The following is a 14,115-nucleotide window of genomic DNA, read 5'->3' on the forward strand; positions in this document are numbered from 1 at the left end:
AAATACATGCGTGCCTGAGCAGGCAATTTCACCTTAAAGCCCCTCTTATCCCTTATATGATGACCTGTTCTGGCCACTTGCCAGTCCCTATGAAAGATGTGTATGAGTAAGTCACTGTGGCTGTACTTTTTTCGTGCGCATTGCAGAAGAAGTAACAGAAAGTGATGATGAAGACAACCTGTCTTCAGTGCTGCATCAGAGAGCAAAGATGCCCTGGAGAGCCTGTGGCAAGTACCTCAGCGCGGCAGGAATCCTCCTTCTGCCACTGCTGGTTCTGTCCCAGCTGCTGAAGCACACAGTGATGGTGGCCATCGACTACTGCCTGGCACGCTGGACCTCGGATGCCATTTCTGGGAAGACAGATCTAGACCTGAGAAACTGCTCTCAATGTGAGGTATGCAATGCCTTGTTCACCTTCCTCTTGTGACTTAATCAGTGGTAACCTCCCACTGTCAGCCTCTGCTCCAAGATTTGTATGTGATGTGCTATATTTCTTGTAATAGAGCCACTCCAGAGTATTTTGAAGCTTAACGCGTTTTCAGGTACACAATGCAATAAAAATAACAGTTAAATCTTGTGCATTGTTCTCCTTTTGCTAGATTTATTGTATTTTCGTCATCTAGCTGATATGCCTAAACCTTGGTCTCCAAAGTAATTTTGATATCATAGTTCTTTTTTCTTTCCCCTGTACTGTTGCATTCTCACTGCAAGTAGGGCTTTCAGGTTTTGTAACATATGGAAAACACAGACTTCTAATTTTTTTTTTACAGTGAGTATGCTTTTTTGGTTGATTTTTATGGGGATTCCACATTGAATTGACCGCAGTGTTACTTAGCATGGTACTCCGTATGTATATGGCAGTAGCAGAGGGATTTTGTTAGAACTGGGATTATTTTCTTTATCAGAATTTAGTGCCTACAAATAATCCACATTAATGTTTGGGACATGTATGTAGATTTCACTGGAGTCACGCTTTCATCTCTAAAAGATGTATTGTTGATGCTGGGTTTTAATATTAAATTAGTATTTCAAAATAAAAACTATTATATTCTGTACCTATTAAATATAGACCAAAACAACAAAGCCATGATAAATGCTTTGAAAATTTTGGAAGGTTTTTTCCTTCAGATGAAATTATCAAATATATCATTTCAGGATGTTTTGTAGGATTCTGTTATTTTAAGTTTCTGATTACTCTTATTTTCATGCAAACACTCCTCTCTCCAAAGCATAATAAACTGTGGTTTAAGATGGTTGAAAATCATTGGCAGTTTAATTTAGGGAGGAAAAGTCTTCTTTTAGTCTTGTGTTTTTACAATAAATTCTAGATATAACTTACAGTGAGTAATTTTGTTATTCTTTCTTCGTTTCTTAGGATTTCAACCATTCTCCGTATTCAAAAGTTTTCAGCATTCTCTGCTGTCTTGGGATTGTATTATGTCTTGTCACATCAATAGCAGTGGAGTGGACTGGCTTGAAAGTCACCAAAAAGCTACACTCTGCTTTACTAAATAAAATTATATTGGCTCCAATGAGGTATTCCTCTGATTGTAATAAAAATCGTGTTGCAGTCATTTGTGTCTTGTCATTGTGTTTCTTACTTCAAGGCAGTCTTCTAAGTACAGTTTTTATTAAGAGGTGACTGCAAATCACGTTTTTTTAATGTGTCATTGAAAATCACCAGGTATCAAACTACTGAGCAATTTTTGAAAATGGTACCCATGCTGCTCAGGTTCCTGGACACTAATCAAATGCCTCTCCTGCCTGACTGCAACTTTAGAGAATTACTTCCTTGCATGTTTAATTTCTCTTTGCTGTTTTTAATTTGGGAGAAAATGCAATTATTGGATCAATATGTTGTGCAGTTCATTCATAGCGTGCATCATAATCTTAATTGTTGGAAATATTTACTGTCAGGCAGTGATTATTCAAGCCTTTGAAAGATAATGAGCTTAGGTAAGTGTCATCACAGGAATCATTAGAGTAGACTGGGATGCACAGATACCAGTAAAGGCCTTTGTTGTCCTGCGTAAGCTTTCTTTCTAGTGCATGAAAGGACAGTTGTAGTTTGATCCAAACCTGCAGCTGTTACTGAACATTAGGAAAAATACCTTATTTTTAAGCTAATTTATTTGACCCAGAAATCATGGAGAAATAACATACATGGAAAACCTCAGATATTTTTTTAAAACTTTTTTTCAGGATAGAATTAGACTTCAGGCTTAATATGAGTTATGGAACAGTTAAAAATTACAGAGCAATAATGAGGTTTGCATTTTGCATATGCAAATGTAAAAGAAAGGTCTTTCAATATATTATTCCAATGGTTGTTCTTAGTTATGTTTAGTATTTAGCATGCTTAGTTAGCATTTCTATTCCCAGAAAAATGCAAGACCTGCGATTTAACTTTGCTTCCATTTTTCATTGGTTGAAGAGTCCTCAAATTGCAAATATGAAAGGATTTTTTTTTATTTATTTAATCATGTGATTTGCATAACTTAGGCAGTAGAGGGAGCTGAGGACATGCTTGCTGTTGGTTTCAAGACTGCCATTTTATTGGAAAGCCATGGCTACAGGGAAAACCGAGAAACTTTACTGTGGTTGTCAATTTATTTGTGTGTGTCTGTGATTTAGTACCTAGATCAAGGAAGACCAAAAAAAATTAAAACTATTCTGGTATCAGTATTGTAATCTTTCCCATTCCTTGTCTCATTTTAGGTTTTTTGAAACAACACCTCTAGGAAGTATATTGAACAGATTTTCAGCAGACTGCAATACCATCGACCAGGTACTACATAAATATATTCAAGATCCCAAGTTATTCCGTCTTTCCCAGTCTGAAAGACTGGATTTATTGTAGACTCATTTAGATGAAGTTTACTGATGATCTATAATTTTGACTACTGTATCAATTTGCATCATGCTTTCCTAGGTTCAGAATGAATTCCTCATCATAAATGCACATTGAAAAACCATTTCTTTGATTAAGATGCCTATACAGAAAAGGGAAGCAAAATTAGGTCATTCCCTAAGTTAAGGGAATCTCCTTTTTTTAAAAGTGGGTAAACACATTCACTTGACTCATATGAGCAAATGAAATGAGAAAAAGGCAAATGCTGTTGCCCAAAATAGAAATGACTGAACTTCAGATTATCAGAATTTACTCCAGAATGCACTGCCAATTCATAGGATCAATGCAGGCACTGAAATTATCTATTGCATCCCATCTGTAATCCTCTGACATGAGGATTGTGGTCTGCAACGCAGACATGTGAAGCAGCCCCACAGAAGTCCCTTCAGACTTTCAAAACCCAGCAGTCAATTCAAAAGCAGACCTGTATGCTTAGTGCTTCAAATCCTCACAATTTTCTTCCTTGTGTAAGTGGGAGAAAGGTAAATAAAATAATGTGCTTTTAAACTTGACATGTTATGGAAGATTCTGTGTGCTTATTCTTCTTTACCTATACAGCACATTCCAGCTACCCTGGAGTGCTTGAGTCGTTCCACTTTGCTGTGTGTATCTGCTCTCGCTGTCATCTCATACGTCACACCAATGTTTCTTATTGCCCTGGTTCCCCTCGCAATCATGTGTTACTTCATCCAGAAGTACTTCCGAGTCGCATCACGGTAAGAGCATAAACCATTATCGTTCTGGCAATAGAAACATCTACAAACAGTGCTGGGGAACTTCTGGTTTAAATTCAGTCCTGTGAAAGCCATGGTCCTGTCTGAAAGTGAGCCAAACCCACTATAGCGAAAATGTGTCATTTTACAAGTGCCTTTCTCTGCAGCTCTTCAAACAGAGCTTTTTGGAGGCATGAGCAGGGTCTTTGTCCATGATCAAAGTTTTTTAGAGTTCACAGGACACAAAAAACCCCAACTAGATTCTGTCCTCCCCAAGGGCCACGTGCTGGGTACGTCCAAGAAAATGTGGTGACAGAACAGAGAAACTGATGTCTGCCTATCCAGATGGGAGTGGAAATCTGTAAAGCCTGGGAGAGGCTGGAGAATGCGGTGTAACCACGGTGGTACTGCTACCCATTAAGGATCCAACATACATGAGCCTCCATTCTCTCCTATTCTGAATGTCTCTCAGTTTTTAACAAGTTGAAAAATTTTAGCCATATCTGTGATTTTTCTCCTTCTACGGTCATACAGCTTCCTCCCTCGGTGGTGCTCAAGAAGCATTTACAGCAGGTGCTGCATTTGTCCCTTCATGCATGCATGGATTGAGAGGGAGTCTGCAACCAATTTATGTCTGCTGGAAGGAACTGAGACCAAATAGAATTTCACCCCACATGTGCTTCCACTGATTTGATGCCTAAACATGAAATTGAGAAGCATAACCTAATGATGAGTGAGGGCTCTCAGTTACTCGTCTGAGTGTATGAGTTATACTGTTAGTTCAATGAGAAGTTGTGCTCTCATCTGGGGATAGAAAGGGGAGAGAGAGGAAATTGTATTTTGCCTTCTGCTTAATTCAAGATCTTATTTGCAGTATCCCATTAAATTTATATTCAGCACAGAGCCAGAATGGTGTTTAAATGAATAAACATTTGAGTATAAGAGATAGGAATATAGGAGAAATGAGGAAAGGCAATGAAGGGAAAAGACCCATTCAGAACTCCAGCACCGTTTGTATTCAAATATTAAAAGAAAAATCCTCCTAGGGTCTTGCTCAGAGACGTGCAACACTGCCTTGCAATCTACCTGAACCTTACATATCTATTCTCTTTCACTCCCTGGGCCTGTTGCAAGAGAATAACTGCACAACAAAACTGGCTTTTACAAAATTCTTTTCATAACCCTCTCCAGGGACCTGCAGCAGCTGGATGACAGCACTCAGCTACCATTACTGTCCCATTTTTCAGAGACTGTTGAAGGTCTCACCACCATCCGCGCCTTCAGGTATAGTTTTTTAAGAAACATACATTACCTCGCTTTTGAGTATCTCTCTCTGATTCTGTTCTGCAACTATGCAGTTACAAGTAATTATTATTTGGATCACCTGGAAAATCCAGATTTCTCAAAACACTGGTAGGGGGAACTCCAAAACATTGAAGAACTTTAAGCATTTTGCATGTGAAGAAGTTACTGTAGAAAAACAAGCTAATGTGTGTCAGCTGCCCTGCGGTTAACTCTCCATACACTTGCGTGCAGCCTGAAAAAATACTTGTGGGCAAATGTGATTTAAGAAGCTAAATTAGCTTGCAATTACCACAGCATGCAGTGTGGCAGACTATGTGCTTGGACAGTTTCCATGGAACAACTAATATGCACTAACTTGTTATGCCAGAGTAATTTGTGTCTGAGTTGATGTCCTGGTAAGATAAACTATGCATGCTCCTGATTTCAGAGGATACAATAGCACCCTAAGTTATTATTTCAGGTTGCTGGCTGAAAATGCAGTTGTTTATACTGATTTTGAAAATACACAACCTGGAGACAGTCTTTCATCACCTGTTTTGATTCATTTTTCTGTCCTCATAAGCTCATGGGAGAACAGCCCAGGAATACCTGATAACATGCCTGGGTTGTGTATCTGTGTTACAAAAATGGCAGTCACACTGGTGCTAGTAGAGGTAAAACTACTGGTGAGCTTACCAGCTGTTTTCCCTACATTAGTGCTATTCTTGTCTTTTCCCAGTAGACTCAAACGCAGTCAGCTGTCTTCCACACCCATCTCTAGATGTCTACACATTTTGTCAGTTTATTATTACTGTTTCCATTCTATCTTTGAAATGGTAGTGCTTATTTCTCCTAACCTATAATGTTAATTTTATAATAGAAGTAATGCACAAAGTTAGCTTTTCTTAAACTCTTCTGAATAGGGTATAAATAGCTCAATGAAAGAGCAACCAATTTAAGAGTTTGTTTCTTTTTGACTGAAAGTAGCTTCCCAGAGAGTGGTAGAACAGCATGGTATTTTCCATTATTAATTACTGTCATTGGATATTTAATTTGTTAAGTGCCAACAGTGTTCTCTAGTTTGTAGCTATGCCTATGTTCAGTTTTAAGGAAATTCAATTTCCCTTTTAACTACTTTTCTCATTTATCCATGTATTCTTCTACTTCATCAAGAGGTACTTTAGAGTATTATGGCTGTATATTTTCAGGTACATAATGCCATCTGGCTAATATTTTCCAGTCATTTGGAGCATTCCCTCTTGATTCTTCCTGTCCCCTTGAAATGAATTCCTCTGTCAAAGAATTGTGTTTGGTGCCTCCTTTTTCTTAAATCCTGTAGTAACTGATGTGTGTCTGACCCAACAGCCATGTGCATTCAGTAAGTTCTGTATTCTGTCTGCCTGCCAGCCTTCAGCATCAGCTGGTAACCTAGCTATTTTTAGGACTGTGTAGCTTTTCAACTGCCTAACATATTAGCAGGAGTGTAGACTTGCTAGCTTGAGCATCCCTAAAAATAACATTAATTCAGGAATCCAGTTATTAAATTAGGAGGTGCCAGTTGTTTCTGGAGTGTCCTTACCCTTGGCAACTCTCCTGCCCTTACTCAGAATGCATAAGGAAAGAAATGTACAAAAAATCCAGGGGGGGGTCAGAAAGACAGCTACTGCTGGAGCTATAAATACACCTTCAGCAGATGCCCTGGCCTGATTTACAGTTTGCTATCTGGCACTTCAGATAGTGCCGGTGCTAAATAATCAATAAAATGTGAAGGCTTTTGCAAAGACTGGTCTTTATTCTGAGAGGCCTGGTAATCTGGGGACACTTTCTGAAGAGAAATTCTGATGTTTCTGCAGTACTGCACCAACAGTGGTAACTTTGCATCCCCATTCCACGTTTATATGCATGACTGACTCATGATGCATACCTCACATTTTCTAAGGCATATCTGCATCCCATAATCCTCACAGTATAGAGATATGAAGGTTAACTGTGATTGAATTGGTTCCAGAAGCAGTACAGCCATCTCTGTATGGTGCAGCACCGAGGGTAATTAGTCCTGAGGAAAGGCAGGGCTCACTAGCTCTGACACTGCATGACGCTAATGCTTGCTTTCAGGTACAACCATTCTAGGCCATGCAAACACACCAACACGCTCGGAGCCAGCACAGGCAGTTCTCCATTGCACACAGCAGACATGTCTCTTATGTCTGGGCACATAGCTAAATTGTGAACAGCTAAATTATTTCCACAAAGTGGCACTTATTTCTTTTCTTCAAAAGCATAAAGGTTATATGTTAAGTCATAACTTTATTACACTGTACTCAGAAGAAGGATTTACATACTCTGCAGTGAACAAATTTGAAAACTTCTCTAAGACATGTACTTCCTACTTAAAACATTTTCATGTCTTTCTCTCATGTCAGTATAAGGAGAGCTGAGTTTATAAATAAGTAGTGCTTGTTGGAGCCATAATGGCTAAAGGATATAAATAGGGTAACGTTTTATAGGGGGAGGAAGTTTGTTAAACTTGCTAATGTAATAAAGGGAGGAAAAAAAAGACAAGCTTTGGGTGCTTAAACTAGATCCTCAGGCCTTCAAGCTTCTATAACTACCCTGGAAAAGGCTTTTGTACCAGACTTCTTTATCATTAGACGTAATTGTTGATGCACTTTATTATTAACATCACATTAACTTAAACCTATGCAAATAAATATGCCCAGCTAAAAGGGGTGACTTGCTGACTTGCATGCTTGCCAAGACCCCAGTCTAAATAGGTGTAACAGGGAATCATTTTCTGTATCAGCTGAATTCAAGGCACAATTCATTGATGCAGCTCTTCTGATGAGTGGGTGCAGATCCACTACAATAAACTGAAAATAGACCTATTTGCTGTTAATCTTGTTTTGTATCCTGTGGCCAATTCATTTGGTGGGGAGGGGGGGAACAGTTCTTTCCAGTCTATTACTTTTTGTTGCACCGTGTGCTTGGACTTCTGTTTTCCAAAGTGCTCCATATGTTTAGTGATAAGGACAAAGGTGTTGTCTAACACTGGAGCTACTGTGACTGGAGGTACTTTGAGTTTATACTTTATAAACTGTTAAAATTACAGGCACTACAGTAATATAAATTTTAAAACCTGAGTTTATATGATTAAGAGAGAAGAGGAACTGCACTGTGCAGTGTAATACTTCTTTTTCACAAGTACATGCCTGTATTATTTCTCTCTGGTATATAGCTTTACTTTTTTTAGTTTCAGGTTTGTTTCTCTCACAGTTACCATGTAATAAAATACATTTAGAAAATGCCCAGTGTGATCTGGAAGTGCCATATAGAGTTTCATCAATGCAATAACACCAATTTACTCCTGAAGATATGTACAAATACAGTTTGCATGTGTCTAAGGCAAGTCTACAGATGATGTCACTCTGAACTACTGACAGGCTGATTTAGAACCTGTGTCAAACTGCCCATGAGTATATACCCCCAGAAATTAAATTTTACTTTCCATTTTTCCAAGACCAAGGCCTGACACTTTTTTCCTTTTCTTTTCTTTTTTTTCTTCTTTTTCTTTTTTTTCTTCTTTTTCTTTTTTTTTCTCTCTCTCCTTTTTTTTCAGGTATGAAGCCAAATTTCGACAAAAGCTTCTTGAATACACAGATTCCAACAATATTGCTTCCCTTTTCCTTACAGCTGCTAATCGCTGGCTGGAAGTCCGCATGGCAAGTACATTATTTTTGTGTATACACAATGAATGTATTTGACTTCATTCCAAGCACTCTGATGAGGCATCCAACAGTTATCCAGCTTCATCTGGGGTTCAAAGATATACCTTTACCCTTTATATCTATATCTCTGCATCTGTAATGAGCATGTGCCCAAACCATCCTGGAAGCTGAATGGCATGTGATTTTCCCCCGTAGCCTGCAGCTGTTTCTCCAAGACAAGAATAGTTTTTATAGGTCACATTGACTCCTCTGTGTGTGAAGAGTGATCAGAGCTGGTTGAGCTGTGCCGCCAACCAGGATGCCTTTATGGGACTGTGATAGTCAGTGTCAGGAGGCCTTTGCCTTGTGGCTCCCCAAGAACATTTTAACATCTTGGAAGTGCTCTTAATAAGCAGGTTTGTACTTGGTTTTGGGTCATCTGAAGAATGCCAAAGATATTCAAGTGCCCATTTCCACAGTAAAGTGGCCTGACATGAGAAATTATTTATTAAAAATAATTCCCTAAGAAGCAAATCAGGAATTTTATGTTGTGGATGGTGATATTTGTATCAGACTTTGTTAGATACACGTGTAGTACCACTGTTGGGGTAACATGGTCTCCTTTTTATATGTGCTAAGTGTATGTTAACTCGTATTTCATGTCACACACTATACCTCCGTTTTGGACTCTAGTTTAGCTGGTAGCTTTTACTACTTAAATTCAGATATTGAGTATGACTTAAAACGTTATTACCCTTTTATATCCTCAGTCCTAGACCATCTGAAGTCCCTAATTCTGATCAATGCCTGCATCACTAAACAGTACAAACATACACAAGTGACAATTTCCCTCCTACAGAGTTTGTTTTCTGGTCTGTTACATAATTTTACTCAAAGACTTGTCTGTGGGAAGTCAAATCACTAATGATTTAAAGCAGCAAAAGCTCATCATAAGTGGACACAGTCCAACTAATAGCTACATGCTGTGCAAGAATAGATTGTTTCAACAAATATGGATGGTAGTCACCCATCAATTATCAGCCACAGAGAGGATCACATGAACATTTCCCTCCTAACCCAGGTAACATCAGCTGCACAGTTTCAGCCACCACCATTACGTGCTTAAGATACCTGTGTTGACTTCTCCAGAAGATAAAGAGTGTTGGTACAACTCCATCTGTGTACAACAGCGTTTCCAAACGGCACAGCCATGCTAAAGGCAATGAGAATGGGTTCCTAGGCAGGTTGTGTACGAAGTTATGTGGTGTTTTCTGCCTGTATTTCAAACTGTGGAATGGGTTTGTTATTTGATATGCAAAGTTATAAGAATGTTCTAATCCTTTATAGTCTTATAGTGATGGAGCTTATTCATATCCCTTCAGGAGTACATTGGAGCATGTGTGGTACTCATAGCAGCTGTCACTTCTATTACCAGTTGCCTGTATAGTAAACTCTCTTCAGGACTTGTAGGCTTGGGACTAACCTATGCTCTTATGGTAAGAATCTCAGGACCCTTTTTGTCTCTCCCAAACTTGTTTTTGTAATTCTTCAGGGCACAAAGATGAACAGGAAGATTGAAGGTGTCTGTACGTCTATAGTGGGTACTGTAACTTCACCGAAACCATGTGTTAAATTCAGTTCACATTCAATGGTTGACATATTTGAGTGTATGCTTTCTTCAGTTTTTAGATAAAATATTCATTGGAATGTTAGTTCAAATATGTCAAAAAAACATGGCCAAGTTGCATTATATTTTTTATATTGTCTTCCATTGTGAAGAATAATTTTTTCAGTGCATCAATTGTAATTGTGCCCTGGTACATCATTCTAGTCAAACCTTAAGTTACCAAGATGATGTCTTTTCACTTGTCTTTACTGTTCCCCTCCCTCTTTACTGTTGGTGTAGATCAGATCTCCATAGTACCAAAGTATCTGTGCACTGCAGTTAGGAATTTTAACCATTAGTCATTGTTGTCACCCTGTTGATATGTGCCATACAGTTCATTCACAACCTCAGCTTATTAAGGCTGAACAAGTGTTATTGTGGAGGAATATAAACTGCATGCTGGTCAAATGTTGCAAACTACTAAAAATCTGGAATTTAGTACTGTATTTGCTTTACATCAGGTGTCTAACTACCTGAATTGGATGGTTCGTAACCTGGCTGACATGGAGATCCAGCTGGGTGCAGTGAAAAGAATCAATGGCCTTCTCAAAACAGAAGCTGAAAATTACGAAGGGCTCCTTTGTAAGTGCAGTTTTGTGCAGCATGCAGAAAGAGCTTGCTGAAATTCTAATGATTCTGACGTGTATTACTATGAAAAACATAGTACATTACTTAATGAGCTGATTAATTTATTATGAGAGGGTTAATTTGGGTGGTGGTTTTCTTTTTTTTCCCTGTGGTCACTGTACAGCTTCCTCACAGATTCCCCAGAACTGGCCAGACAGAGGGGAGATCCAAATCCAGAACCTCAGTGTCCGATATGACAGCAACTTAAAGCCAGTGCTAAAGCATGTCAATGCCCACATCTCTCCAGGACAAAAGGTAAAGAATTGCAGTGATTCTGAGAAGCTCTTTAGACTAGCACATCACAGAAATCACAAAGTTGAAAAAACATACCACAGTATGTTTTGATGACTGAATACAGTTGGCTTTTTTTTCTCCAAAAGAATGTAGTGCACTGGAAAGAAGTCTGTGTGTTTAGGCATAGGTTAGAGTGAGAAGTTAAACTACACACCAGTTCTCAGTATCCCAGTGGCCTGCTGTCAGCACACAGTACCAAAAGAAGCGACAGTGATCCCTTACTGTGTTAGACCTACTTTCCATCATTCCCATGTGGCTCTCTTGCCTTTATTCCCATCATTGCCACTCTCCTATTGTTCCTGTATATAGGACTGGCCTTCATTTATCCCTAAATGCTCAGACCCCTAAAGACACAGAGTGAATGTAGGGACTCTGCTACGGCCAGCTCAGTTTCAGTGAATTGTCAGGAGGACATGAGGATCATGTGGGTCAGAACAGCTCCTCCATCCACTCATCTTAAGTGTTAAATACAGACATTACCCATTTTCCCTCACCTGATGTTCGTCTGCTTTCTGTGTCACAGATTGGGATCTGTGGCCGAACAGGCAGTGGAAAATCCTCCTTCTCTCTTGCATTTTTCAGGATGGTTGACACTTTTGAGGGTAAGATTACATTTTTTCATATTGGTCAAGCTTAGCCACCTAAGGTGCTTCGATAGTCCTTTCCTTAACAGAAGCAGCTTTGAAGTGTGATTTTTTTAATCTGCAGGACACACATTCTCTGGCCTTGTTTAAACACAGTATCATCTGTCACCTAACAGCTGTGCCATTGATAAGATGGATCAATAAAAATTCTACTTGACAGAAGCAAAAGTCCTTGTATTCTTTTAAATCACAACAGTAAGAGCAAACCATAAAAGGGGAAGGTGTTCAAGTACAATGAAGAATCCATGCACAAGACAAGAGTTAGGACCCACTTGGGGCCAAAAAATCCAGCAACTGGGGACTGCAGTTTGGCCTGCTGCTCTGGGATTTCCTGCTGTATTTCCTGCTATGTGTGCCGTGTACCTCATGGGGTGTCTTCTTGTGCATCTCAAAAAATTTTAGCCTCAGTTCCCCATCCACGTTGACAACAGTACCCTTATGCAGAACCAGACAATCGTACTTAGAGATAAAATTTCAAAGTCCTCTGTAGTAATTTAGCTTTCTGAAATGCTTGTTCCCCCTGGTAACTAGCCCCCTCATGTTGTTTGATAGATGTTCATAATGGTCAAGCAGCAAAGTTCATGTGTCTAATCATTCACAAAATATTACAGGTATACTTTGTATTCTTTCCAGTTGAGGCTTAGTCTCAAGACAATTGTGCTTGCTGCTTAAGCAAAACTCATTTCATTAGTGAATAAAGGGTTATGCAGTTCAAGGCCTGTTCCTGCTGTACTGTATTATAAGCTGAAAGTGAGCCATGTCTTTGCCAGCAGCCGTGTGGTGTGATAAACAGTCTAGCAGACTATCCATTTTCTTTTGAATAGGAAGGATTATCATTGATGGTATAGATATCGCTAAGCTTCCCTTACAGACGTTGAGATCCAGGCTGTCAATCATTCTCCAAGATCCTATTTTATTCAGCGGAACAATCCGGTAAGTGTTAAGCACCAGCAATAAAAACCATATAATGACTTATATGCTATTATATATTATAATTATACCATATAATGATTTTTACAGAATTGCTGATAGCAAACTGTTCAGTTCTGGTCTCCTCAGATGGAGTAGGGGGAGGATCACTGCCTTCTGTCTGTGTTTTTTACCTACCCCTGCCAGACTGCACCTTCCCAGTGCCTCAGCTTGGTCAGCACGTTATCAGCAGAAGGCATCCCATGCCTGGGAGGTAGTGAAAGTCACTATTCCTCCAGGATCTAGTAGTCAGTTTAGTTTACTGATCAAATAGCCATAACCACTGAGCACTTCTTGAAACCTTCTTTCTCCTGCATCCATTTTCATCTGTCTGCCTTAGAAAAATGAGATGGAAAAAATGCAGACTAAAAAATTAACGTAGAAGAAGGGGAAGCAATAGAACAATATGAGAAGTACTGGAGGAGGTCTGAATCTCTTATTTCGATTATCATTCTATATATTAATATGATATGAGATTCACATCTGTTGCTATAATTTCTGGGCTACAGCAAGCTAAAAAAACATTCATCTGTTCATAAATCCAAGATTTGTTCAGTTGTAGTGAAGACTTATATTTCATAATTCACTATGAAGCTTGATTGTTCTGTTTAGCATTTCTATAGCAGTAAAGAACCAAGAGACATTGGATTTAAAAGGAGAGATGGCAGAATTTTGGCCTATGTTAAAAAATGAATGTCAGTTTATACTGATTATATTCACAGATTTTTTTCTTCAGAGCTTTTTCTAGTAAAACATGAGAATTTCTTCACTTTATTCAAAACAAAGTAAATTCTAAAACCACGAGGAAAAACAGGAAGCTTTTCCTGTTCTGCTCAACTGAAAGAGTCAAATTTTGTTGTTAGTCACACCGGTATCAATGTTGACCAAGTCTGCAAAATTCAGTGAATTTATACCAATGATAGATAAGAATCAGCCCAGATCCTTAGCATATGAATCTGATTGTTTGCAAGTTTGTTTCTAAGCACACTAAAAGAAGAAATATATTGCAGAAGTTTATATTGATTGATATTCTTGAATCTCACATAACTGTAGGTTTAACTTGGATCCTGAGAAGAAGTGCACTGACAGCATGCTGTGGGAAGCATTGGAAATAGCACAGCTCAAGCATGTGGTGAAAGCGCTCCCTGGGGGCCTAGGTAATAAGACTTCCTTCTTGAGAAGATTGCTTCCAGTGGTCACAACACTTCTGTTTCACATTTACTATTTATGAAAAAGGAAGTTGCTGAAGAAAAAGTATTTTAGGTTTATGGAAGGTGACAAAAAGTGCTTGTCTGCAAGCAAA

The 14,115-nt window shown here is 38.8% G+C and overlaps 1 protein-coding gene and 1 long non-coding RNA gene across 2 annotated transcripts in view; one reads left to right on the plus strand and one right to left on the minus strand.

Annotated features, from left to right (window-relative positions):
- ABCC8 (ATP binding cassette subfamily C member 8) overlaps positions 1–14,115 on the plus strand; it is an 84,032-nt gene that overhangs the window by 64,005 nt on the left and 5,912 nt on the right. The window contains exons 25-36 of the mRNA XM_074149420.1: positions 147–394; positions 1,376–1,536; positions 2,719–2,788; positions 3,470–3,627; positions 4,816–4,908; positions 8,525–8,627; positions 9,995–10,108; positions 10,740–10,860; positions 11,030–11,160; positions 11,723–11,801; positions 12,668–12,776; positions 13,866–13,969. Of these exons, the coding sequence (XP_074005521.1) occupies positions 147–394; positions 1,376–1,536; positions 2,719–2,788; positions 3,470–3,627; positions 4,816–4,908; positions 8,525–8,627; positions 9,995–10,108; positions 10,740–10,860; positions 11,030–11,160; positions 11,723–11,801; positions 12,668–12,776; positions 13,866–13,969 (1,491 nt within the window). The remainder of the gene's footprint in view (positions 1–146; positions 395–1,375; positions 1,537–2,718; positions 2,789–3,469; positions 3,628–4,815; positions 4,909–8,524; positions 8,628–9,994; positions 10,109–10,739; positions 10,861–11,029; positions 11,161–11,722; positions 11,802–12,667; positions 12,777–13,865; positions 13,970–14,115) is intronic.
- LOC141465786 (uncharacterized) overlaps positions 1–14,115 on the minus strand; it is a 63,629-nt gene that overhangs the window by 38,390 nt on the left and 11,124 nt on the right. The window lies entirely within an intron of this gene.

This window comes from Numenius arquata, chromosome 6 (assembly GCF_964106895.1).
Source record: "Numenius arquata chromosome 6, bNumArq3.hap1.1, whole genome shotgun sequence".
Classification (NCBI taxonomy): Eukaryota; Metazoa; Chordata; class Aves; order Charadriiformes; family Scolopacidae; genus Numenius; species Numenius arquata.